The 27,551-nt window shown below is 37.5% G+C and overlaps 1 protein-coding gene across 18 annotated transcripts; it reads right to left on the reverse strand.

Moving 5' to 3' along the window:
- Positions 1-1,110: 1,110 nt before the first annotated feature.
- On the reverse strand, positions 1,111-27,551 carry ptprc (protein tyrosine phosphatase receptor type C). Of its 18 annotated transcripts, XM_035523203.1 has the most exons (41): positions 27,383-27,551; positions 27,161-27,252; positions 23,012-23,029; positions 22,588-22,662; positions 20,636-20,716; positions 20,327-20,395; positions 18,936-19,073; positions 18,271-18,345; positions 17,824-17,961; positions 17,168-17,248; positions 16,721-16,858; positions 15,761-15,829; positions 13,730-13,756; positions 13,377-13,463; positions 13,105-13,179; positions 12,981-12,995; positions 12,536-12,814; positions 12,031-12,135; positions 11,799-11,912; positions 9,281-9,409; positions 8,889-9,044; positions 7,783-7,994; positions 7,632-7,695; positions 7,405-7,513; positions 7,243-7,277; positions 7,059-7,159; positions 6,829-6,919; positions 6,643-6,710; positions 6,492-6,528; positions 6,302-6,399; positions 5,915-6,040; positions 5,313-5,470; positions 4,945-5,080; positions 4,656-4,802; positions 4,301-4,388; positions 3,760-3,893; positions 3,519-3,653; positions 3,278-3,400; positions 2,893-3,059; positions 2,547-2,682; positions 1,111-2,331 (listed from the first exon to the last, which is right to left on the reverse strand). In XM_035523203.1, the coding sequence occupies exons 2-41, from the start codon at positions 27,210-27,212 to the stop codon at positions 2,005-2,007; spliced, it is 4,413 nt and encodes a 1,470-aa protein (XP_035379096.1). In that variant the 5' UTR covers positions 27,213-27,252; positions 27,383-27,551; the 3' UTR covers positions 1,111-2,004. The 18 variants fall into 18 exon arrangements, with proteins under 18 accessions (XP_035379096.1, XP_035379098.1, XP_035379097.1 ...); XM_035523205.1 differs by lacking the exon at positions 17,168-17,248; XM_035523204.1 differs by lacking the exon at positions 20,636-20,716 and having other exon boundaries at positions 27,383-27,550.

The following is a 27,551-nucleotide window of genomic DNA, read 5'->3' on the forward strand; positions in this document are numbered from 1 at the left end:
TTTCAATAATATAATTTTAATAAAACTTAGAATGAGTGCATAACAAAAAATAGATTAATGTTTCTATGGAAATTGTGAACTTAAAGACTGAGCGTCTCTGAAGGTCAGCTGAACAGTACAGACTTAGTCTCAAACTAGAATGCAAGGTCACTTATTCCTGGGCGCACACGTTCTAGGGAAATTTACTTTCCTACATATATTTGAATGCCTTTAATCAAATTGGTTGTGCAAGTCAAATCAATAAATGTATGATTTGAATAAACTTGAATTCAAAAAGGACCACTCATATAACTCCAGGCAAATCATGGCTGTAAAACATAGTAAATCATAACTTTCACACACTGTTTATAAACAAGGGGAAATATTCAGTATGGTGTCAGCACAGGACAGCCTTGGAGATCATCAGGTGTAAAACTGTCTTAGATGTGGATGTGCAGTTTGTTGGTAATGTGGGATTTCATTGGTAATGTGAAATCTTACAGCTTACTGAAAGGGCTACACTTTCATCTGCACTGAGTTTTTAATAGCAGTACAAAAAGTGCCCAACTGTATCACCTTGTGTTAACAAACCCTGTAGACCACAGGGTTTCCAGATATCATAAACTGAAGGAGACAACACACTGGCAGGCTTCAAGTAGACACCCAGTGTTACAGTGAGGTCTGTACGACACGTCACATGTCGGACCCCATCTGCGCAGGAAGTCATCACAGGAATGTTTTTTTGGGGGGATGAGTGGCTACGTGCATAACTTACGGCAGGTGGAGAAAATTACTCATTTGTTGCACCTTATAGATGGAAATAACTTCATATGCCCTACAAACCCACTTAAATGCTTAGCTTACAGAACAGCTACCTGGTGCATTGACATATGTGAGTGGTAGCTCAGCTGTGCTTGGGGTAGTGGTAGCTCAATGGTCAAGGCACTTGACTAGTACTTAGAAGGTTACCAGTTCAGTGCCCAGTTTCCACTGCTTGGCTCTTGAGCAAGGCCCTTAACCCTTAATTGCTCAAATTGTACTTAGACATAATTGTAAGTTGCTTTGGATAAATGTGTCAGGTAAATGTTGTTCAATAAACTCTTGCCTCCTTACAGAAAAAAAATGAACAGATACAAAGAAAACACTTCAATTTTATTTATTCTTTAGTTAACCAACTTAACCATATATGCAGAATTACACTGATATAGTTATCAAGAAATGACAAGCACACCAATTAATAGTTTGAAGTTGACTATGTAGTGCAAAGTTATCTTTGCCTTATGTAATCAAATCACTCTTTCAGGGTACATTCTGCACAAACATTCTACCATTTTGCACTGCATAAGTTAATTACTTAAAATAGGCTCTAGATATCAGATAAAACAATAGATTTTAGTAAACTTTCAGGGTACATTACTTTCACATTTTCAAAAACTAAACAAACTAAACCAAAAATGATAAACCAATCAATTAGAAGTTACTTTTACAGATGGCAATGCAGATTCATATTAAAAGAGGCTTATTTGAACATGAATTGTGAACTTGGAATATATGAAACCTCATGGTACTAAAAGACCATAACGGTGTCATATATACTCATAACACATTACAATGAGATGTATTAACCTAAAGGTACACTTTGTATTTTCTTTGTTCATGCTGTCATTGTATGTAAGGAGTAAAGTAGAATAAAACCCGAACTGTGCTCTGTACTCAATAAACTCAATGAAAGTCAATGAAAATTCTCAAAATATTAAATGAAAAATTATGTACAAAGATAATATTAACAACAACAACAACAACAACAAAATCCAAAAACAACCCAACTGAGGGTGTAGGTAATAATAGTATAATCTAAAACAAACAATATCAACAAGACATACAATTTCATCTTTAAACCAAATGAATATTAACATTTCCAAGTGGTATGATATAAACTGCTTGACTTTACTTTCTTATGCTGATATATATACCTGATATAATCTACTACCACTGATTGCATATATGCAATGTTAAGCAGACAGCTTATACCTCTACAGTAACAGTGGGACCATTGGTGGTGGTTTCACTGGGGGCTTTCTCTGGTACACAGCTCGACTCACAAGTGCCCTCTTGAGGCGATGGCGAAGCAGTGGCAGCATTGGGGTTCTCAACTGCCTGGTTCTCAGGAGGAGCAATCGCTTGGTTCTCAGGAGCCTGGCTGTTTGCTGCCTCCACTTGGTCTGCACTGGTAGTACCGCTCGCTTCGTTGATGACCTGCACAGAGTCAGGGGAAGCGGCGGCCTTCTTCACCTCGCCGTTCTGCACAGGGAAAGCTGCCTGCAGAGCTTCATAGAGGAACTGGTATTGCTCCTGTGCAAACAGGACACAGCCAGTTAACACAACATGGATGGGCATTATACGTTTGCAAAGACAGAAACTTTAAGTGATGTTGGTTAAGTTATGCAGCATTTTGTTCTCATATTTTTCCCATATTTCTCTATTTTGTAGACTTTGAGTCTGTGGGGTTCATGTTTCTTTGACAAAGACTTTGACTGTGGGACGCCTGCTCAGGCACAAAGACTCACCAAGCTGGTAAACATGCCCAAGCGCTCCTTGCGCAGGCCTTTAGCCACCTGAAAGATGTCCACCAGCCTCTCCGTGTCCGCACTGTCCAGAAGCTTCCACAAGGCGCAGAAGATTCCGGAACGCGAGGACCCATCACTGATATGACAGACAGCCATTCACAAATACACAGTTGACTGATAGATATATTAAATGCTCATATGTTTTTTAATATGTAAGTTGCCAAAAGCTTGTTTTTCAGTTTGAGGGTATCTGTGCTACACATCTGGTGACATTCTACACACAACCACAGCCATGTCACCCTGTAAAAAGTGGCCACTCCCCATAACCACAGGTGGCTACACTCACTTGCAGTGCACCACAATGGGGGAGCTTATGTTGTCTCTGCTATTGCCGTGACCAACGTTCTGCCTAATGCTCTTCATCATGTCGATCAAGTCAAGAGGGTTGGCTGGTAGCTCGTGCCCCGCCCATTTCAGGAAGTGATACTGCTCTGACGTAACACTTTCTTTTACCTGCCAGAGTCATAAGCGGTTATGAGTGTACTATAACTCTTTATACTATAGGATAAAAGCAAAAATGGATTACATACTTTTATTATAACTGCAATTTAAATGACCATATTGCCAGGCCAGCTGCAGCACAGTAGTCACTATATTTCCATTTAATTTAATTTTAATTGGTTGATATATACTCATAAACAAGGGGGTGAAGCCCGTGGTGCAGTGCATACCTTTGTACTCTGTATTTGTAGGCGACGTCTGATGTATGTGGGAGTACTTTCAGTCTCCTTAACCTCCACCTCCATCTCCCCAAACACTTTCTTCTCCTCCGCCCAGTACTGGGCGCAGAACTCCTGAAGAACGAGCACACGAATCCAAGTCGTGAGCACGACATCCCCCGACACCCCTGAGAGTTCCAGGCTCTCTGTGCCAGCACGACTGGGAACACAGCGGACATGTGCGGAGACCCACCTTGCCATTCTCCATGCAGTCAGAGAGCATGATCACAGCTGGAACCTGCTTCTGGAAAAGCATCTGCAGGAAGTCCTCAACTGTGCTGTCCAGAGGTCCCTGCGCAGTGATGAGGCTCTTTGGACTCCAGTAACCCTAGAGCAACCGTACACATTTGACTGAGGGTTGTGAAAACTGTTCTCCCTTGTTGTCAAATTTTGTCTCCCCTGCACAAAAGTAAAAAACCTGTAAAGGCACATACATTCACATAAGAGGCATTGATGTATTTGGTGGATGTTTCGTCATCTTCGTCGGAGGAATAGTCTTCCTCATCCTCGGCATCACTGTTATGGCCTTCTTCTTCCTCCAGTTTTACCAGCACTCTGTTGAAGTCATCTGGGATAAATGGAAATAGCTGATCATTTAATGCTCTGGTTGCTCCTTCGTGAAACGCACATGTTCCTCACAGACGTTTCACTATCTTGCTATTTAGACTCTTTAAACATGGCATGACCTGAAGAGTTTCAGTTTACTGTCGTAGGTGAATTCTAACACCACAGATTATAGACCAAAATGGGTGGCCACCAACCCCTCAAAACACAAAACTACAATAGCACTCAGACTAATTTTCAAAACATTAGTACAGAAAGTAATTGCTCACATCAATTAAAATCTAAAAATATTAATTCGCGTTCATTACTACACACTGTTCATGAATCAGTGATTAAGAAATGATGATAATAACTGAAAAACCGCTCTGTCGGTCTGTACGAGAGCAGCAGGACCAGTGCGTTGATACTTACATGGCACTATCGAGGAGCGGTTCTTCTTCTTGTTCTCCTCAGTGGCCGCTAGGTTGGACAACCTCCAGTTTTTAAACTTTGGAAGTTTCTGCATAATAGCAACACACAATGTAATGCTGTGCTGGAAATTTCCTGTGCCATTCCACAGAAGCCTCTAACGCACGGAGTGCTTAATGATCAGAGGATTCTATTAAAAATTTCAGATTTTAGCATGGTAACTATATAATTTATTAGGGCAGGAGAGGTGAGAAACTCTAGTAAATTCTAGTAAATACTCCAAACTTTAGTATGGCACGGTATTGCTATGCAGTCATGAAGAACTAAAATGCACATGAATTGAGGTGAAAGCACCTACTTGATACTCTAGTTCCAGCAGACTGGGCTCATTGCCTTCCCTCTGTTTAAGTGTGTTGACTGTTGAATGGAAGTCCATCAGCGAGATCTCCGTCTCGCCAAACTGGTTGTACTCGATCAGTGCAGTGTGGATCAGAACATACTGTGACTGAGAGATTGAAAGCAGACAAACACACAAAAAAAAACTCTCAACAAAACATATATAGGCTTATTGAAAACAAACACAACAACTGCCTACCTCAATACACGGAACCCGAGAAAACAGACACTGCGGTTGTCGTCAGCCTTACCTCCACTTGAACCATGAGACACCTCTGGCGACGCAGTTTGGCAACGTAGCCGTAGATGTCCATGCGGCCTTCTGCCTCCAGACTCTCGATCATGGCATCGATGCCAATGTAGGTGCCAGTGCGGCCCACTCCAGCACTGTGGGAGAAGGAACATTCAGCATCCCTTGTTGGGGGAAATGATACACTACAAAATATCACGTTAATAAGTAGGAATTTGTAAAATAAAATAAAGAAATAAAACTCCAGGCTTGAGAGACTAGTGAAAAACAACACGGTTAAGAGACTGGCTAAAACAGCTTGTGAATAATAGTATAAAATTCTCATTTGAGAAGAGCAGGTGTCTGCAGCCATAAAACAGCACCTCCTACCTGCAGTGGACAACAATTGGTCCACTGAAGATGTTCTTGAAGGAGTTCACCCTGCGCCGCAATTTGAGCAGCAGTCCGGGGTCTCCGGGCACGCCGTGGTCGGGCCAGCTCATGAACTGGATGTGGGTGACATCTCGCTCAGCTGCCTTCTCTTTTCGCTGCGCACACATAAGAGCACAGCTGAGGAGCCAGACAATGCAGTGCCTAAGAGATACAATGAGATTCATTTGGCCAAGACATGAAAGTCTCTGAGAACTCTTCAACCTGAAGAGATAGTGCAATACATTTACAGGATTTAGCTGGAAATTTTATCCAAAGCAACCTACCATTATGACTGAGTACAACTTGAGGGTTAAGGGCCTTGCTCAGGGCAAGCAGCAATTTGGCAGTGGTGGACCTTGAACCATAAACCTTCTAATTACAAGTCAAGTACCTTAACCACTGAGCTACCACTGCCAAGACCTAAACCAAGATTTCTAAATAAATGTCAGTAGCTTAATTTTGATCAGAAGTGATGTCCACGTAGACTCTAATGCGATTAACAAGAAAATGCCTGTAGATGAAAACACGGAGTGGAAACAAGACAACCGTAACGAACTCACATTCATCAGGCTAAGCTGGCGAATGATGTAGTCTGGGCAGTTCTCCTCGTGTTTGATCTTCACAACAAAATCATCAAAAATCTCTGTTTCCCTCTCCACGGATGGCCAGTACTGGGCACATTTGTTCTAAGAAGCAAAACATCATCGGTCAAACTTACGGAGCTTTTACATATTACGCATCGAGCCTTGTGTCTGAACAGATTATACAATGCTTTCCAAAGAAAATGGGTTTTGGTCTCTTTAGAACATAAACTTGAAATCTTTTACCTAATCTGTAATGTAAGATATAAAAGCTGCTCTTTGACAATGGAAAAAACTGATTTGGTGAGGTCAAACCCTTTATGAATGAATAAAAACACTGGCATGCAAACAAACTCATCCACCCACCTTGTTCCCTTCCTCGCAGCGGGTAACCATGACGATGATGGATGACTTTTGCTCCCAGACCATTCTCCAAAAATCTTCCACTGTCTCATCCTTTGGCCCTGAATGAAATCAGCATTACAATCAACATTAGCGATCAGGAAAGACTGCTAGTGTAGGCCTTAAAGATCAGAACAATAAGCTATGTGATTACCCTGGGCTGCTATGTATTTGTTGGGCTCCTTGTAACCCTGTACAAAGACATGTAACCAATTTGTAACTTTATAATATGAGGACAATGGGAATGGGTAAGTTAAATGTTACATTGTAACCTGCAGGCAAGGTTTCTGATGCACTACACGTACCTCAATAAAACTGGCATTAATGTAGTCATGTCTTCCTCCATTAGAGAGGGAAACACGATTGTAGTCATCTGAGAACACATGTAAGGGAACACTTTATTACTAATTGAATAATGATTGAAAACTGAACAAGAAACTAAATGTACAAACAATGGAGTTCAGACTGTATTTGGTCCATGTTTAACTCACAGGGAAGAATGTCCACATATCGATTCTTTGATTGGTTTTCTGATTTCTTGGCCTCTTTGACGGTGTAATTTGAGAAAATACGTGGAATGCTCTATGAAGAAAAAACAAGCAAGGCTTAACGGAAGCGAATCATCACATGTCTAGCCTCTCTGCCAACTCAGGCTTTGCTCTTTATTCTTGCCGAGGGAGCCGAGACACGCGTAGTGTGGAATGAAATCAGCGCGAGTCACCTGAAATTCCTCCATGAACAGGCGTCCCTCATCAGCGATCTTCTTCCTGTAAGTGTCTACCAGCGCATCGGCACTGATGGGCTCCACGTGGAGCAGGTTTTCTGGACAGGAAGAGAACTACATTAGCCCAAGACCTCCAGTCCCAAAAAATGGACACTTGCAGGTAAAGGGAACAATACCTTACCTTGAGGAAGAAGGTGATCCATCTCACATACTTCACTGCAGTAACAAAAAAAAGCAGAAGACCAACTTGAGATTGGGTTAAAAATGGGTTAATTAAAAAAGTTAACCTACAATGTAGGCCAATATAGATGACAGCTCAGCAGTAGTGAGTGCTGACACAGACCTTGACCGCTTCCTCTGCAGAGCAAAGATTTTGTACATGACGAACAGGAGAGCAAGAGATGTAACAAAGATGAGGAAGCCCAGGAAGCCCAGAACAGCTTTATAATTGTCTGTCATTGAGAAACATATAGATATGTTTGTAAAGGAAAATTATGAGTTCTGAATTATTTCCTATAATATCTAGAACATCTTGACTAACACAAATTGGATTCAATTAAAACCTCTTACATTGAGTTGTATGTTGTGTACTTTGGACATCACTTTTATTTCCTTTGCCATTTTCAGCGTAGACCTGAAAGGAAAATATATAAGATGAAATGCAAATGCAGTGATGCCCAAAGTTAGTATTAAGAAACTGCAAATGATGAGTCATAAATACCAGAAATGTATAAGTCGTTAAGTAATAGAGGTTCTCCAAAAGGAAGGAACAATTCTCTTCATTTGATGTATTTTGTTTGGTAGATTCCACCTTATTGCCATTTGTGAGGTTTAGATAGCACGTTCCATTTTTCCCATTCCATTTAACATGATATGTCACATAAAAGGCATTATGCTGAGGCATTACAAAATTCTTCTCAGAGATTTCAGGTTCTATAAAGGCAAAATGAGAGGCATACAAAATGAGAGGCATACACATACAAACTCAAGTGTCTAGTATCTCAGTCACTTGCAAAAGAATACTAAGCATTTTGGAACGTGGATTCCCAATGTTTGCAGTATCATTCTGAGGATCACACTGGGAGTAACCGAAATTGACCCCATCTTTATAACTCCTTGTGAAATCTCATTATCTTGCAATATCGTGAAACATATTGTGAACCACCCTGCGCACAGACACCACATGTTGACATATAGCTAATGCCACATCATTTCAAAACATGTATTGTATTCATCATAAAAGTATTTGTGTTGTATGCACCAAATAAGACTGATTTGAGGGCATTTAACCTAAATAGGAGCAATTAGATCAGCTTGCCAGGAAATATGTATCCATTTTGCATCTGATCTAGGTCCAAGTGGAGCTCATGGGTTCTTTAGCAGGTTTTTAGAAGGAAGAACCACAGAGCTACCAGCTCTCCATTCATTCTGTTACTTATAGTTATGTTTGCATAAACAGTCCTCTGTGCTGAGAACCCTGTCACTGGGACAAGCTTTACTGGCCAGAGAGGACCGGTGGGGGTGAAGTCAGTACGTGAGTAAGGGAGAGGGGGGGGGAGGGATAAGGAGCAAAGTGGTACATTGTCTGCTAGTCTACATCTCTTCTCACCAGATGCACAAACATACAGTGAGGTGTACAGCTTGGCCCAGATGATCAGGCCAAGACTAAGGCAGAATCATTCGAATTCATCTGTCAGCATTGCTGGATAGTGGCATGGAGAGTGTTTCATGAAGGATCTGGATTATAATAGTATCAAATTTCCAAAAATATTGTTCTAAAGGTCTAAAGCATTTAATCATTGCAAATTCTTTACATGTCATACTTACTTCCAGACAGTGTTTCAACAGCCATTGTTATACTGTGGACATTTTTGCTGTTGTTATAGTCAACACGAATTGTACATGTATAATGGCTATCAAATTCCAATGCAGGCACATTACAGGAATTCGGATTTTGGTTCCAAATGCATGAATCTGTTTTTTCTGAAAGAACAAAGAGCACTCGCATCTTAACTCACAAAAAGATGACAAAACTCTTAATAATGAATATGGGCAGAATACACAATGCAAAGAATACTCTCTCAAGTTTTAGTTTCCATTCCATATATATATATATAATAGAAACTAGAAATGACTGAAAATAAATTCTGATGTAAAAAGAGAAATGTTTTAAAAGATTCTTATATGAAAGAATGTTATAGAAAAGAATTATGTCTTACCTTGTTTACTCTCACATGTGACATTATAGGTAACCTTTTGCTCATCACAGTTTGGGCTTGTTAAACTCCATGATGCCATAATGCTATTAGTACTTGCCTCGAGCTTAGGTTCACTACTATTTTTCCACTCTATATGAAAATAAATTTAGCAGATGAACATTTAAGTGTTTTATTTTCACTCCATGTCCAAATTAAATAATAAGGTAAAGTGATGTGAACATTTCCATTTTCTCACTATTGATGGCATTTTTGAGGACAATTTGCACAAAACTAATTCAAAATGAGCTAATTTTTAGATATAATGATTTGACAGGTGAATTACATCTCTTTGGAGCAGTATTGCTTTATTAATTCTTTCGACAAAGCATCAGTACTGTACTGAAAAAAAGGCTAAAAATATTTTTGCTCCAGTACTGACAGACAGAAATGGCTTTTTATTTGTTTCAAATGAATCTGATAGTGTACTCAACCTCTTTAAAGGGACAGTCTGGATTGTTAGTCAGAGTGTTGAAGTGCTTGAGCAGTCAGTATAACCACTAGGCCACTTTCAAGTGTGTGCAGTCTAACTTTGGCTATCAGAACAACAGTCCATGGTTAAAAGAAAAAAGATGATTTTTGATATAAACCAAAAATGGGTCACAGAGTCAACTTCTTTGGTGCTGGTAAATTTTGGTATTGCTGTGTTCTCTGAAGTTTGGTATTGTTGTGTCCTCCAATCTTTTTAGAACTCATCAGTGCCTGCTGGTTAAGTAACAGGAATACTGTAATGATAGTGGCGCTATATATATATATATATATATATATATATATATATATATATATATATATATATATATATATATATATAGATAGATAGATAGATAGATAGATAGATAGATAGATAGATAGATAGATAGATAGATAGATAGATAGATAGATAGATAGATAGATAAGTGCTCTTGCTTATGTACAGATAGCTAAGATATCTAAAATCTGAAATTGCATACTATCCTATGATATACTCTGATATACTCTATATAATCCCTGAAGTACACCAATATGAAGTCTGTGGAGAAATGACATACTAATGAAACACTAAAAGGTTATGACATGCTCATATGATGGTAAAGGTGTTGAATAACTTACCAAACATTAGCTAGCACATTTTAAACATGAATTAAATTAAACTGCTACATGTAGAGTGAATATGTAATTAAAAGAAAGAGCTGATGTGTGTTTTGATTACGGCCACTGATAGCCCCAGTTCCTTTCTGTGGTGCGAGACGGGATTTTAAAATAGTGTGACAAATGTCCTCTACAGTAATATAAAGCCTTAAAATACAAAAGTTAGACTCAGAATCATGCAACAAATGTGCATTTTTGAACTGACTTATTCAACTTTTAAAACTAAACACCAAAAAGACATTTTGGCACAATTTGAAATGAGCCCTAAATGAGTCAAATGTGCTCAGTGGTTAAGGTATTTGACTTGTAATTAGAAGGTTTATGGTTCAAGCCCTGCCACTGTTGGGCCCCTGAGCAAGGCCCTTAACCCTCAAGTTGTACTCAGTCATAATTGTAAGTTGCTTTGGATAAAAGTGCCAGTTAAGTTCTGTAAATGTAAGCAGTACATGCTGCAATGGAGTTTATATATAGATGTGGGTAAAAACATCATTGAATATGTCATTAAATGCATAATTAATAACCGCATGGCTGCAGTTACTGTGGCTAAAAGTAACATAACAAGCTTTTAAAAACTGAATTTTGTAATTGGTTTTGTCCTGAACCTTCTCTGGTAACATTCTCTTTGAGGAATAAACCACAAACTGAAAGAGGAAGATAGGTCATGTGACCAATGGATGAAACATGGATTTGTAATTATTTAGAACATTATAAACACAGAATATTTTCCAAAAACGGGATGAAATATATATATTTTTAAAAACAACTGTATCAGTACTTCGAATGCAGAGGCCGATATTTACATTGTGTGGGGACCCATGTGTTATGCATATATACGCTGTTAACTGAAAATGGACAATATGATGGTTTATGTGCCCAAAATAAAGTAAGACATGTAAAAGAAAGGTTTATAAATAGCTGTTTTGCTTACATTTTGACTACGACAAGGAATGGTAATAAGAATTCAAAAGGCAACACAGTGGGAACCACTACTAATAGTAAAAAGCGAATCAAATCACTGTTAATTCAATAAATAAGTAGAAGGTGAGGTTTAATTGGGTCTTTAGATCTGTGCAACACAAACTGATATTTAATACTCTGACCTCCAGCTCGGAGGTACCACTCTACAAGATGCTAGTGTAATACAGTAAAGTTACTGGAAGCAGGGCTGGGGGTAGTTTCTGGTTTGAACCAGTGCTAATGACAGTTAATATCTAAAATCACAAATCACAATTTGCTTAAAGCACCTGAGATCAATTTAAACATAAGGAGGAAAAGTGTCATCATGTCTAGGATTCTGCGTGCTAGCAAAAATGTCAAACTGTTTTTTAGAGTCTGATACTAATTATCAACTTACCACATTCAAAGTAAACTGGAAATGTCTCAGGGGCAAAGAAAGCGTATGTGGCATTACAAGAGTAATTATGGTAAGGTTCCAGTTTAACATGTTCATTTTCTTTATATGGTCTTGCTGAAAAAAAAAATTATAATTGACATATTATTATGTTAGATGATTTTAACAATTTGTGAAACAAACAAAACAAGCAGCACCTCCTATGCATTTTATGCACAACAGTTCTAATGCTCACCAATGGAGTCGCAGCTGAATGTAACATCTCCAGCGCATGTTTCATTTCTATTTGTCCAATAGAATTCGCTGCTGACATTTTTGGTAAAATTGAAAGTAGGTTTATCTGTAACGAACACATTCAGGAAAACCAATGAGATTCTGAATCATTTTTTAAAGATCATATTACACATACTGTGAGCACACAAATATTTTGAAGATTTTATATTTCTAAATGGAAATGAGACAGAGAGACATATTCTAAAGAAAGACTGCATTATTATTATAATACAGGACTCTCTTTTCTCAAAACATGACATCATATTCCACTTAGTTTCAATTATCATTATTATATTCAATTTAACATTATTATTCATTTGTATGTTTGTTATTTTATTTACCAGAAATGGTTTGATATCTCAGACGTCAGTACACAATTGTTTATATGAGTTACTAATACAAATTGTGTGGATAATATTTTATTTAATCACTGTAATAAATATTGAATGTCTGCTTTAATTACTTACCCCAGTAAGTAACATTTGACGAAATTATGTTCTTCTTGAGTGTACAGGTATGGTTTAAACTGACATTATAATATTGGCAAGGCTCCAATTTCTCAAGTGGTATCTCGAAAATACTCTCAGTCATGTTTATCGTTGCACTGGTTATCGTTTTATTGGAAGCGTTATTCTTGAGTATCATAAAGTAGGGTTTACTGGGGCAATTATTTTTATTAAACTCTTCAAACGTCACTAGCAATGCATGTTTACTTTCTATTTTTTTTACTGTTACAGAGGATTCACCTGCAAAGACATTTGTTACACATTTGTTATGGTGTACACACCTGAAAACAAAAAAATATAATGAACCTGGGACAAATGTATCAAAACAAGATTACATGTGTTACATGCTGTGGTACATGCTGTGTTACATTATGCTGTGTTACTTTTAAACATGATGGACACTTACATGTGGAGCAAGAACCTGTTGAGGCAAAAGATTACATTTTAAACCACGTCAATAAAATGTTCTGAAACAAAAGCACTGTTTGCATATGAACTGAACAAACCCGTGACACATTTGACACTATTACCTGCTTCAGTGGATGTGAGTGTGGGTGAGGCTGTGCTAAGACTCGATGAGTCAGAGGTGAATGTGGGTGAGGCCTCTGAAAATAACCAATATTACCAACAGGTTGTAAAGTGTATAACAAAGTTGCCAGCACTACAATACACACATAACATCTCCTATAGTAGCTCTGATCATAAAGGACATCTGCATGAGGTACATCTGGGTTAAATCAAGTGAAGGCTTTGTACAGGGATAAAACAGAAACAAATCTGTGACTAATGACACCTCTGTTACCTGTTGTGGTGGACATGCGTGGGGGTAAGATTGTGTTAATGGAGGATGCTGTGTGCGAAGCGTCAGTGGTGTCTGTGATAATGAGTCCTGCAGATTTTCAACATTATGAACAGGTTGTAAAGTGAGACAAAGTTACCAGTACTACAATGTCAGTAATGAATACATGTTATGATTTGTGCATAAAGGTTTAGTTCACTGAGGTGCTGCTGGATAATTTGCTGCTGGATAATTTGTCCAAAATATTCTACCAAAAGCACATTTGCCTTTACTCTGCAGACACCCAGCTTGTCAGAAACCAACTAATCTCACACAATACAGACAAAATGGATTCGATAAATATGCTTGTTACTCACGTGATGAATTTTCCGTGCTATGGTCTCCTGTGAAAAGAGTAATTTAAACAGGATATTGAAAAAAGAAGCAACAAAATACAAGGAAAATGAAGCACTGAAAATTCCAGAATGACATACACAACCTGGAAGCAATTTTTTAAAAACTTGCCAAAGTAAGTGATCGATTTGGATTCAAAAGCCTTTTGTATAGAGGATCAGCCTTTTGTATAGAGGATGTAAATAATTTTGACTCAAGAATAGTACATGGATGCAACACATCTGACGTTTGTGGAGATCCTTGCCCATAGGAACATTTGCTGTTGTTGGTGTTTGCAGTGATTGTGAGGTTTTAGGTGAAAGAAAGGGTGTGGTGGTCTGGTTTGCTGCTTCAACAATGGACACAACTGTGTGTTGTTGTGAGGTGGTTGGAGGAAAGCTGTTTGTATTGTTGTCTATGATCAGAGGAATGATGGTAAATTAATCTTGTAGCTCATATTCTACTAATCTACATCCAGGAAAAATAGGAAATAGTGATAATCCTTAGAAAATCTTTCACCAGAAACACCACATTATATAAATGTATTAGTATTCAGACAAAACAGATCTGCTGTGGCAAAGCCCATTTGGACTGATCTGTGTATGTGCGAAACACATGAGGATGAGAGAGTGTAGTCTAATCCAATGTGTCCAGAAAGAGGTTATGATCACACTTTCATCATGTAAATCATTCTGCAGTATAAGAGATCATTACAGGTTCCAGCAGTGGTTGTGGTTAATTGTTGGTGTTGTTAATATGAGTATGTCAATATATTTAAAATTATACACTATTTAGACCTGTCTGTGTCTGTCTCTGCGTGTGCGTGTGTGTGTGTATGTGTGTGTGTGTGTGTCATGTAGGCTACACAGAATGTTCATTATAATACACTAGTGCAAATTTAATTTTATGTTACACATAGATTTTAGTTGGTACTGACATGAATTAATTTGAGGAAGAGAAAGGTGCTAGCATCATCAGTGGGATTCTGGGTTCAATCCTCATGGAGCACACGTACAATGCTACTGAAAACAATGTTTGTTGCTCTAGATAGGAGGATGTGACAACTGCCATAAATGGACTCGAGGCATAAATACTCTAAAACGTTTGATCTGGAATACTTGGATTAATCTGAATAAGCCTAATCACTCTTTCACAAGTCAGTCATCATATCCAGATAACATTTACTTGTCTTCAAACATGTCAGGCTCTTTATAATAGTCTATAAGTCTAAGCTTTTAAATAGTCTATAGCCTAATAATCTGTTTCCAGAAACAGGGTATAATATCTAGCTACAACAGTGATCAATGAGAGTCTGGACCTACAGGCAGGTCTGTGGAATATCACTGCCAACAATAAGAGATCATTACCTGATCCAGCAGTGGTTGTGTGTGAATAGTGATGTTGATGTGAGGAGGTGTGTGGACGAGAGGCTCTTTTATTTTCTGTGGCTAAAAGAAGCAAGAGATCTCACACTTGTAAAAATGTAAAATGGCTATCATTCTGGCTACAGAAGGGCAATACTTGTAGTTTGGAATAAAATAAAAACATTTGGCATATGTGGACCATTACTGGTGGAACCACTGGGGATGGAGGGGAAGGTGTAACGGCTTTCGTGTATAAATAGCGGATACAAATGTGAGCTGTTGTGAGTTGATGAGTGGAAGAAGGCTGTTTGAATTACTGTCTACGGTGAGAAGAATCATGGAATTAGTCTTGCAGCTCAATGAAAGAGAAAATACTATAAAGAAGTAATGAAATTAAAATGTAAAAAAAAAAAAATCAGTTAGTACAAAAATCTGTATGATACTGTATTATATAACACATCATACCATAATGCCTGGATGTGGAGCATACACAACTTATAGGAGGAGAAATGTCTCTAGATTTTGTAGATTAATACAAATTGAGCCCAAACCAAAGTTTTGAATTGTGATGAGTTTTTGACTAGAGGTGGGAGTTTGAGGAGTGCAGGAGTGATTAAGAGTGTAAGGAATGATGAGTGGAGGCAGGGTTACCTGGACTGGTACTGAGACTGTTGAATGAGGTTGGCTGTGTGGAAGTAGAGGCCATCTTTGAGTCGCTATCTGTATGACAAGATCATGAGCATAACAGAGTCCAACATTACCAATTTAATCAGCAGCTTTTTACTTTTTTATTACTATTCAGACAAAACAGATCTGCTGTGGCAAACCCCATTTGTACTGATCTGTGTACATGCGAAACACATGTGGATGAGAGCCTGTAGTCTAATAATCTGTGTCCAGAAAGAGGTTATGATCACAATTTCATTATGTAAATCATTACCTGTTCCAGCAGTGGTTGTGGGAAATTGTTGGTGTTGATGTGAGGGGGTGTGTGGAGGAAAGGATGTGCTCATATTTATGGCTACAAGAAGTGAGAGTATGTTAATATATTCTAAATTAATACCATAATAATATCATATAGGCTACACATATTCTTTATAATACACTAATACAAAATGTACTTTATGTTACTCTTACTAATTTTTGGTTGGTATTGACATCAGTTAATCTGAGGAAGAATGTTCTTACTCTCTGTGCAGGACATTTGTACAGCAATGTGCAAGTAACAGCAGTGGGGACATGAGATCAGTTCCCAAGGAGCACACGTACGGTGATATTAAAAAGAATGTTCATGACTCTAGATAAGAGAATGTGGCAAGTGCCATAAATGGAATTAAGACAGACAGACAGACACTCTAAAGCCTTTGATCTGGGACAGCTTGTTTCATTTGAATAAGTCTGATCATTCTTTCGGTCAGTCAACATGTCTAAATAAGATTTAATATTCTTCAGACATGTCAGGCTGTTTTTAATAATATATAACAACAACCTATTACCTACGTACTTCTAACACATAAAGAGTAAAAATCATTCTAGCATCATAGTATGTGGATGAAATAACATAGTAAATGGACAAAAATAAACACATCTGACATTTGTGGAGCTCCTTACCCTCAGGAACATTTGCTCTTGATGGTGTTTGCTGTGAATGTGAGGTACTAGATGGAGCTGAGGGTTTAGTCTGCTTTGTTGTTTCACTACTGGATACATCTGTGTGTTGTTGTGAGTTGATGAGTGGAAGACTGGTGTCTGTAATGTTGTATAGGACCAGAAGAATCATGGTAAATTAATCTTGCAAATCATATGCTACTAATCTACATCTAGAGATATTAGGAAAATTATAATCCATAGAAAATCTTTGACCAGAAAAACCATGTTATATGAATCTATTAGTGTTCAGACAAAACAGATCTGCTGTGGCAAACCCCGTTTGTACTGATCTGTGTACATGCGAAACACATGTGGATGAGAGCCTGTAGTCTAATAATCTGTGTCCAGAAAGAGGTTATGATCACAATTTCATTATGTAAATCATTCTGCAGTATAAGAGCTCATTACCTGTTCCAGCAGTGGTTGTGGGTAATTGTGGGTGTTGATGTGAGGGGGTGTGTGGAGGAGAGGATGTGCTCATATTTATGGCTATAAGAAATAAGAGTATGTTAATATATTCTAAATTAATACCATAATAATATCATATAGGCTACACATGTTCTTTAGAATACACTAATACAAAATGTACTTTATGTTACTCTTACAAATTTTTGGTTGGTATTGAGGAAGAATGTTTTTACTCTCTGTGCAGGACATTTGTACAGCAATGTACAAGTAACACCAGTGGGGACATGAGATCAGTTCCCAAGGAGCACACGTACGATGATATTAAAAAGAATGTTCATGACTCTAGATAAGAGAATGTGGGAAGTGCCATAAATGGAATTAAGACAGACAGACAGGCACTCTAAAGCCTTTGATCTGGGATAGCTTGTTTCATTTGAATAAGTCTGATCACTCTTTCGGTCAGTCAAGATGTCTAAATAAGATTTAATATTCTTCAGACATGTCAGGCTGTTTTCAATAATATTTAACAACAACCTATTACCTACGTACTTCTCACACATAAAGAGTAAAAATCACTCTAACATCATAGTATGTGGATGAAATACCAAAGTATATGGACGAAAATAAACACATCTGACATTTGTGGAGCTCCTTACCCTCAGGAACATTTGCTCTTGTTGGTGTTTGCTGTGAATGTGAGGTACTAGATGGAGCTGAGGGTTTAGTCTGCTTTGTTGTTTCACTAGTGGATACATCTGTGTGTTGTTGTGAGTTGATGAGTGGAGGATTGGTGTCTGTAATGTTGTATAGGACCAGAAGAATCATGGTAAATTAATCTTACAAATCATATGCTACTAATCTACATCTAGAGATATTAGGAAAATTATAATCCATAGAAAATCTTTGACCAGAAAAAACATGTTATATGAATATATTACTGTTCAGACAAAACAGATCTGCTGTGGCAAACCCCGTTTGTACTGATCTGTGTACATGCAAAACACATATGGATGAGAACCTGTAGTCTAATAATCTGTGTCCAGAAAGAGGTTATGATCACAATTTCATTATGTAAATCATTCTGCAGTATAAGAGATCATTACCTGTTCCAGCAGTGCTTGTGGGTAATTGTTGACGTGAGGGGGTGTGTGGAGGAGAGGATGTGCTCATATTTATGTCTACAAGAAGTGAGAGTATGTTAATTTAATTTAAATTAATACCATAATAATATCATATAGGCTACACATGTTCTTTACAATACACTAATACAAAATGTGCTCTATGTTACTCTTACTAATTTTTGGTTGGTATTGACATCAATTAATCTGAGGAAGAATGTTTTTTCTCTCTGTGCAGGACATTTAAACAGCAATATTCAAGTAACACCAGTGGGGACATGAGATCAGCTCCCAAGGAGCACACGTACGGTGATATTAAAAAGAATGTTCATGACTCTAGATAAGAGAATGTGGCAAGTGCCATAAATGGAATTAAGACAGACAGACAGACACTCTAAAGCCTTTGATCTGGGACAGCTTGTTTCCTTTGAATAAGTCTGATCACTCTTTTGCTCAGTCATCATGTCTAAATAAGATTTAATATTCTTCAGACATGTCGGGCTGTTTTCAATAATATATAACAACAATCAATTACCTATGTACGTCTCACACATAAAGAGTAAAAATGACTCTAACATCATAGTATGTGGATGAAATACCAAAGTATATGGATGAAAATAAACACATCTGACATTTGTGGAGCTCCTTACCCTCAGGAACATTTGCTCTTGATGGTGTTTGCTGTGAATGTGAGGTACTAGATGGAGCTGAGGGTTTAGTCTGCTTTGTTGTTTCACTAGTGGATACATCTGTGTGTTGTTGTGAGTTGATGAGTGGAGGATTGGTGTCTGTAATGTTGTATAGGACCAGAAGAATCATGGTAAATTAATCTTGCAAATCATATTCTACTAATCTACATCTAGAGATATTAGGAAAATTATAATCCATAGAAAATCTTTGACCAGAAAAAGCATGTTATATGAATCTATTACTTTTCAGACAAAATCAATCTGGTGCAAAAAGCCCCATTTTTCCAATGTGTACAGATGAAACACATGTGAATGAGGGGTTGTAGTCTAATAAACTGTGTTGAGAAAGAGAGAATTATCAATATTGCCCTACTTCACTTCATTCATTCTGCACAATAAGAGATGTATTAGAGGATTAGAAGAAGCAACAATTCATGAAAGAATTCCCTACACTATTCAAAATGTAGGTCAAATTATCTGGTGTGACTTTTCGTTTTGTTGTTGTTTGTTGGTTTGTTTGCTTGCTTGCTTGTTTTTTTATTGCACCATATACAAAAATATTCTTTATACTGCACCTTAGAATAAGACACAATGGATCTGTTATGACATTTGCTATTTTGTGGTTGAGACGCATCTCAAGTCATATTTGCAGGAAAGCCTGTAGTATCATCTCATGTAATTAGTTCATAAGAAATTATCCATCTTATATCTAAGATACTTGGATTCAGATATCAGATCAGTCTTTTGTAATTCAGTCACCATCTCCAGGAAAGTTGATTGAGAGTACAATAGTTGCACTTCATATGAAAATTAACACGAAGGGACCTGATGAAGTTGCTGGTTGCAGTGGATGTGAGATACTGGGTGGAGGAGAGCATACATGCTGCTTTGCTGGTCCAACTGGAGCTACATTTAGGTGGTGATGTGAGCTTAGTGGTGGAAGGCTATTTGCACTATTGTTTGCTTGAGCTTGCTACAAAGATTTGGTTTAATAATACTAATACATTTGGAGGCCATTATACCACTCATTGTTATTAGTGCAATAATCAAGAAGCAGTCAAGCTCAAACAAAGGGAAAATACTAAAAAGAAGCAATGAAATAAAAATGAATAATCACTTAGTAGAAAATCTGTATGATACTGTATTATATAGCACATCATACCATAATGCCTGGATGTGGATCATACACAGTGAAGTTACAGGAGGAGAAATGTCTCTAGATTTTGTAGATTAATACAAATTGAGCCCAAACCAAAGTTTTGAATTGTGGTGAGATTTTGACTAGAGGTGGGAGTTTGAGGAGTGCAGGAGTGATTAAGAGTGTCAGGAATGATGAGTGGAGGCAGGGTTACCTTGACTGGTACTGAGAGTGTTGAATGAGGTTGGCTGTGTGGAAGTAGAGGCCATCTTTGAGTTGCTATCTGTATGACAAGATCATGAGCATAACAGAGTCCAACATTACCAATTTAATCAGCAGCTTTTTACTTTTTTATTACTATTCAGACAAAACAGATCTGCTGTGGCAAACCCCATTTGTACTGATCTGTGTACATGCGAAACACATGTGGATGAGAGCCTGTAGTCTAATAATCTGTGTCCAGAAAGAGGTTATGATCACAATTTCATTATGTAAATCATTCTGCAGTATAAGAGCTCATTACCTGTTCCAGCAGTGGTTGTGGGTAATTGTGGGTGTTGATGTGAGGGGGTGTGTGGAGGAGAGGATGTGCCCATATTTATGTCTACAAGAAGTGAGAGTATGTTAATTTAATTTAAATTAATACCATAATAATATCATATAGGCTACACATGTTCTTTACAATACACTAATACAAAATGTGCTTTATGTTACTCTTACTAATTTTTGGTTGGTATTGACATCAGTTAATCTGAGGAAGAATGTTTTTTCTCTCTGTGCAGGACATTTGTACAGCAATGTACAAGTAACACCAGTGGGGACATAAGATCAGTTCCCAAGGAGCACACGTACGATGATATTACAAAGAATGTACATGACTCTAGATAAGAGAATGTGGGAAGTTCCATAAATGGAATTAAGACAGACAGACAGACACTCTAAAGCCTTTGATCTGGGATAGCTTGTTTCATTTGAATAAGTCTGATCACTCTTTTGGTCAGTTATGATGTCTAAATAAGACTTAATATTCTTCAGACATGTCGGGCTGTTTTCAATAATATATAACAACAATCAATTAACTATGTACGTCTCACACATAAAGAGTAAAAATGACTCTAACATCATAGTATGTGGATGAAATACCAAAGTATATGGATGAAAATAAACACATCTGACATTTGTGGAGCTCCGTACCCTCAGGAACATTTGTTGTTGGTGGTGTTTGCTGTGAATGTGAGGTACTAGATGGAGCTGAGGGTTTAGTCTGCTTTTTTTTTTCACTACTGGATACATCTGTGTGTTGTTGTGAGTTGATGAGTGGAGGATTGGTGTCTGTAATGTTGTATAGGACCAGAAGAATGATGGTAAATTAATCTTGCAAATTACTTTTCAGACAAAATAGATCTGGTGCAATAAGCCCCATTTTTCTGATGTGTACAGATGAAACACATGTGAATATGAGGTTGCAGTCTAATAAACTGTGTTGAGAAAGAGAGAATTATCAATATTGCCCTACTTCATCCATTCATTCTGCACAATAAGAGATGTATTAGAGGATTAGAAGAAGTAACAATTCATGAAAGCATTACCTACACTATTCAAAATGTAGGTCAGATTATCTGGTGTGACTGTTCGTTTTGTTGTTGTTTAATGGTTTGTTTGCTTGGTTTTTATTGCACCATATACAAAAATATTCTTTACACTGCACCTTAGTATAAGACACAATGGATCTGTTATGACATTTGCTATTTTGTGGTTGAGACTGATGTCAAGTCATATTTGCAGGAAAGCTTGCCGTGTAATAATTTCATGAGAAATTATCCATCTTATATCTAAGATACTTGGATTCAGATATCAGATCAGTCTTTTGTAATTCAGTCACCATCTCCAGGAAAGTTGATTGAGAGTACAATAGTTGCACTTCATATGAAAATTAACACGAAGGGACCCAATGAAGTTGCTGGTTGCAGTGGATGTGAGATACTGGGTGGAGGAGAGCATACATGCTGCTTTGCTGGTCCAACTGGAGCTACATTTAGGTGGTGATGTGAGCTTAGTGGTGGAAGGCTGTTTGCACTACTGTTTGCTTGAGCTTGCTACAAAGATTTGGTTAAATAATACTAATACATTTGGAGCCCATTATACCACTCATTGTTATTAGTGCAATAATCAAGAAGCAGTCAAGATGAAACAATGGGAAAATACTAAAAACAAGCAATGAAATAAAAATGAATAATCACTTAGTAGAAAATCTGTATGATACTGTATTATATAGCACATCATACCTTACTGCCTGGATGTGGATCATACACAGTGAAGTTACAGGAAGGCAAATGTCTCTAGATTTTGTAGATTAATACAAATTGAACCCAAACCAAAGTTTTGAATTGTGATGAGTTTTTGACTAGAGGTGGGAGTTTGAGGAGTGCAGGAGTGATTAAGAGTGTCAGGAATGATGAGTGGAGGCAGGGTTACCTTGACTGGTACTGAGAGTGTTGAATGAGGCTGGCTGTGTGGAAGTAGTCATGATTGAGTTGTTTGAGTTGTTACCTGTATCACAAGATCATGAGCATAACAGAGTCCAACACTACCAATTTAAACAGCAGCTTCTTACTTTTCTATTACTATTCAGACAAAACAGATCTGCTGTGGCAAACCCAGTTTGTACTCATCTGTGTACATGTGAAACACATGTGGATGAGAGCCTTTAGTCTAATACACTGTCTAGAAGGAGGTTATGATCACAATTTCATTACGTAAATCCATGTTTGAGTCGCTACCTGTTTGACAAGATCATGAGTATAACAGACTCAAATGTAAACACCAGCTTTTCATTTTTCTCTCCATTGTGACCACACAAAGCAAACAATAATTACACTTCAAGGGTGCAGTTACTTACCTGCTGCTGATAATATACCTGTGGAAAGAGAATGAGCTTTTTTAGTGACCAGGTGAACCAATGCCCAAGGACTCTATTTGTAAACCGTTTCATATCTACACAACTGATTTATGAAAACAACAAACAACTTCTTTTCCTTGACCATATTTCTGTCCATCTAAAGTTTTCTCAGAAATTTGCAGTTTTGATTTAATTTTTATAAATTACTTAAAATGGGTGGCTCAATAATCAGCAGCTTACATGGGGCTGCTTACTCTTAGTTAGTTGCCATAGCAATTCAGCACATGAAAGCTATTTCAGTTTTTTTCAACCACAGCTTCCTGTGCGATGGCTAAAGCCTACCCCCTTCCCCACTCGGATGCACTTTGGTTTCTTTTCTTTTGTTTTGCTTCATGCAGTTAATCTACATTTGAATTTGAACGCACATTCCAATGCACAATTTGTGCTTCCAGTGTATACACTGATTAATTAGCTAAACCTTCATTAACTTAACAGGCCACAACTGATGTGTAAAGAACCACAGAAAGAATTATCTGTCCAAACATACACAAGCAATAAGCACATTTAAATATATATCCATTACAAAGTGCCAAATAATAGAACAGTGTACTACAATAATCTGTTTGCTCCTGCATCGTATTCTATTTATTTGCTGCCATATTAATTTTAAGTAGGGGGCATCAAATAAGACAGATAAGAAAATACTCCACATTTGTCGCTCTAGCCAGACTTTCAGTGCAAGGACACTTTTTTATGTCTTTCTCTTTTCCCGGATGTGGTTTTGCTCAATTCATTTCACAGCTTGAACGACACACATTCTGCAAGAATGGTTTTAGAAAATCCACCCACTTAATGGAACATGGTACATTATGAACAATGGCCTTACCATAAATGGCCCCTTTTTTATATACACTTTTAAAACTTGAGAAAATGTTTCATGTATTCATAAAAATGTGTGGGAATTTTCAACAGAAAAATTATTTGATATCATTCTGTAACACCTATCATACAACCAGTTGATAGGTTGTATTGGAGTTGAAATGAGCTACAGCCACTTTGAAAAATTATACTGCAAAGGCATATAGCCTTCTGAGAGAAAGGGTTAAAATCTTTTTACCGTACAATAATTACATCCAAAAGTTTTATGATCGGCTATTCTCTCGTTGGAACTATAGGCTCAGTAATCAATAATTAGGTATGGCTGCATTAATGTGAGAGAGTTATAGTAAGTAAAAAATAAGGAATATATACTGGATATATAAAATATTTACTGGATATTTGTCATAACCAGGGCCTGATTTGAGGGGGAATGTCAGGGGATGCCATCCCATCAGTAAAAAAAAGAGACAAAACCGCACCCATGTAAAACTTTGCTCCCCAGTTCACCCCCCCCCCCCCCGCCCGACGGCATCTGCTTTTATCAAATAAGATGTATATTATCGATATTTTAATTACATCTACAGATGAGATCTTCAGAATACTAACCTCTGTTTTGAATACAAAGGGAGTATGAGGAGGGGGTTAGCACCTATACAGTAGGGGCCACTCCCATATATAGTGGTGTATGGGGTGCCGATCGTGCACACTCCATAGTTCAGATTCAGACAGGAATGAACTAGATTATTTGATTCCCCCACCTCACTCACTCAGGTGAAACACACCATCCCACCTCAATTTCTTTTACCACTAGACCACTGATCATAGCTAACACGACACTTTAAGTACTGATGGATTTTTCTGTACTCATAAAATATTTTTCAGTGTGAACAGTTAAATGATTTAGGTGGAATAATTTTAAATAGGTATTTAAACTTATGATTAAAGTTTAAACAATAGTTCAATTTTGAGCTATTTATTATTTATTATTTTACCTTTTAGCAGTAAATAAATATTAGATATTGTAAATCCAAATGGGCATCCAACATGGTCTTATTATTCCAAATGTGTACAAATTTACATGAGCCAAAAACATTTCAAATAGTGATGGGTTGGAGTGAAAGGGATTAGCAGTAGTGTCTTTTTTATGACAAAGGTATATGAAGTCCAATTTAAATCATTCAGACTTGTTATAATTCCTATTAAATTTTCATTAGATTAGGTTCAGACATTGTGCTCTGTGACTCATTACTTGCACCTCCGTAAATATTCAAATTTGGATCAGCAGAAACTGAACTTAAATTTATCAAAAATTTTGATGGTGTTTTAAAAAGATTTCTGTGTGATACTCAGATTTTACTAAACTGTAACAAATACTTAAATCAGATGACTACAGTGTCTTTAATGTTTTTGAAAAAAAATTAATTATCTGGTTGTTCGTTATAATTTATTTTCACACATGAGTTTGTGTGTAGTGTAAATAATTGATAATAGAGGGCAGCAAGCTAAATGACTGAAATCTGACAAGGATGCTAATCTGACCAGAAAAGAAACCAAGCAGATATAATTTTACACTCTACTTAATTAAAAACATATTCATTAATTTGAAAAGTATCACAGTGCAGTGTTTAAAATTCAAGCACCTCTGTAACCAGATATGGCCTTTTCATGCTTTAAGAAGGCAAAATATGATAACACTGTAACCAAAGGTGCGGAAGCTCAAAATAAGAGGTGTACCAGTAAGAGGGTAGTGGTAGCTCAGTGGTGAAGGTACTCGCTTTACAATTGGAAGGCTGCCAGTTCAAGCCCCGCCACTGTCGGGCCCGTGAGCAAGGCCCTTAACCCTCAATTGCACATTTTGGTTAAATGTGTCAGCTGAATGCAATAGTTCTATAATGTTTAGAGTGTCTATAATAATGATTAGCTGTTCTCCTCTTCTGACCACCCTGACATGTAAGCACATGATGGTAACTCTCACACTTCCTACAGTGGGCCCTTTCCTCATTTTTGCTTTTTTTTCCCAGTATTTTCTACTACCTACAGTGTATACACATCTATGGTGTAGATTTTTTGTAACATGCCATAGGTATTACTTCATTTCGCCATGTCTTTTTTTAAAACTTTTGAATTTTTTTTTATTTAGCACCATGGAAACTAATGAGCTCATGCTTGTGAGGAAGAGACACCAGCGCAAACTGGAACGAGGAAGTGGTCAAAAGCCTGTGCCGAGAGCCTACAATTCACACACACACACACACACACACACCCCACGTACAAAAAAAAAACGTTCTGAAAAAACCCTGACTTCACTGAGTATTAGCACTGGTACCTAATGTTCACATAACCCAGACATGGTATGATCATCCAGACTGTAGATTAAAACTGTACTTGGTCCATATGTCTTGGGGAGAGATGGAGCAGAAGTGTTAACATTACACAGTGGATTGCAGACAGTTTTTGTCAGAATGTGGAAGGGAAGATCAGGCTAAGATGCTAACAGCAAACACAGAGTGAAACTGTTTGAGCTGCCATTATGCATGAGGCAGCTGAGCCAGAATGAAGCACCAACAGGGACACACCCAAACCCCACCAGCAAACACCAATCCTACAACACCAGCACTCTCCGCAGGTTCTCACTCCCAAAAACCCAACCCATCAACAGGAGCCCTATTCCCAGATTACCACCACAATAATCTCATCAAGTGCCATTTCCACCAAACATTAATTCCATCTGCAACAGCACTGTGCTCAGGTGACCACCACCAAACATGAAGCACCCCCATGTCAGTAATTCTATATTCTATGTTCTGAGTTCTAATGGACTTAATCTATTCATTCATGCATATTTTAGAAACTGTGCCATTAGGGTTAGCTGCAATGTTGCTCATTTTTAACTTTCTTCAAAATTGCTCTAACTCTATATATTTTTATATTTTATGTTTAATTACACTCACAAAGAGAATTCCTTAAGTTAAGAATTACATAATTAAAGCATTTCCATTTTAGAAACATTTTTTATTATGATAATCCTGTAAACTATAATCTACTATGTTCACATTTACATGGCAGGCCCTTCAGACCAGTATCACACTAACATTCTCATCTCTAAGCAAAAAAATATTAAAGATCAAATAAAAACAGTATAGTTATGCTCAGGTTTTAATTCATATGTACCCATCTGGATGAAAAGCATCCTGTCACTATTTAGCCCCTAAAGACAACTTTGAAATGTGCCTCCATTCAAAAATGTTAATAATAAAAGTTTGTACTTACAAATTGCTAATCCTGTTAGGACCAAGAACATTAGTCCAAGAAATTTCGCCATTACCAGGGGTACAAGTGCCTCTTCTAAGACACCATAAGTCCTGGTAGAAACAGAAACAAAGAGTTAAACATTGGTCTATTTTTGCTTTTGGGGGACTTTTTTTTTCCTGCTTTTGTAATATAAATCATTGTAGATTTTGCTCATTGAACACTCCAGCTTCTCAAACTTACGTTTTCTCTGGTGTCTAATCAGTTGGCACAGTTTCCTGGGAGTTTTACACCCCCAGTTTACTGAAGCTTGCTTTAGGCTTGACAAAAAGAGCAATGACACGAACACTCTCACCTTCAGTAATGCGCTAAGGGCGTCTTAACAGGAAGTTGCATTTTAAGCTACGCCACA

The sequence above is a fragment of the Electrophorus electricus genome, chromosome 26 (genome assembly GCF_013358815.1).
Source record: "Electrophorus electricus isolate fEleEle1 chromosome 26, fEleEle1.pri, whole genome shotgun sequence".
NCBI lineage: Eukaryota > Metazoa > Chordata > Actinopteri > Gymnotiformes > Gymnotidae > Electrophorus > Electrophorus electricus.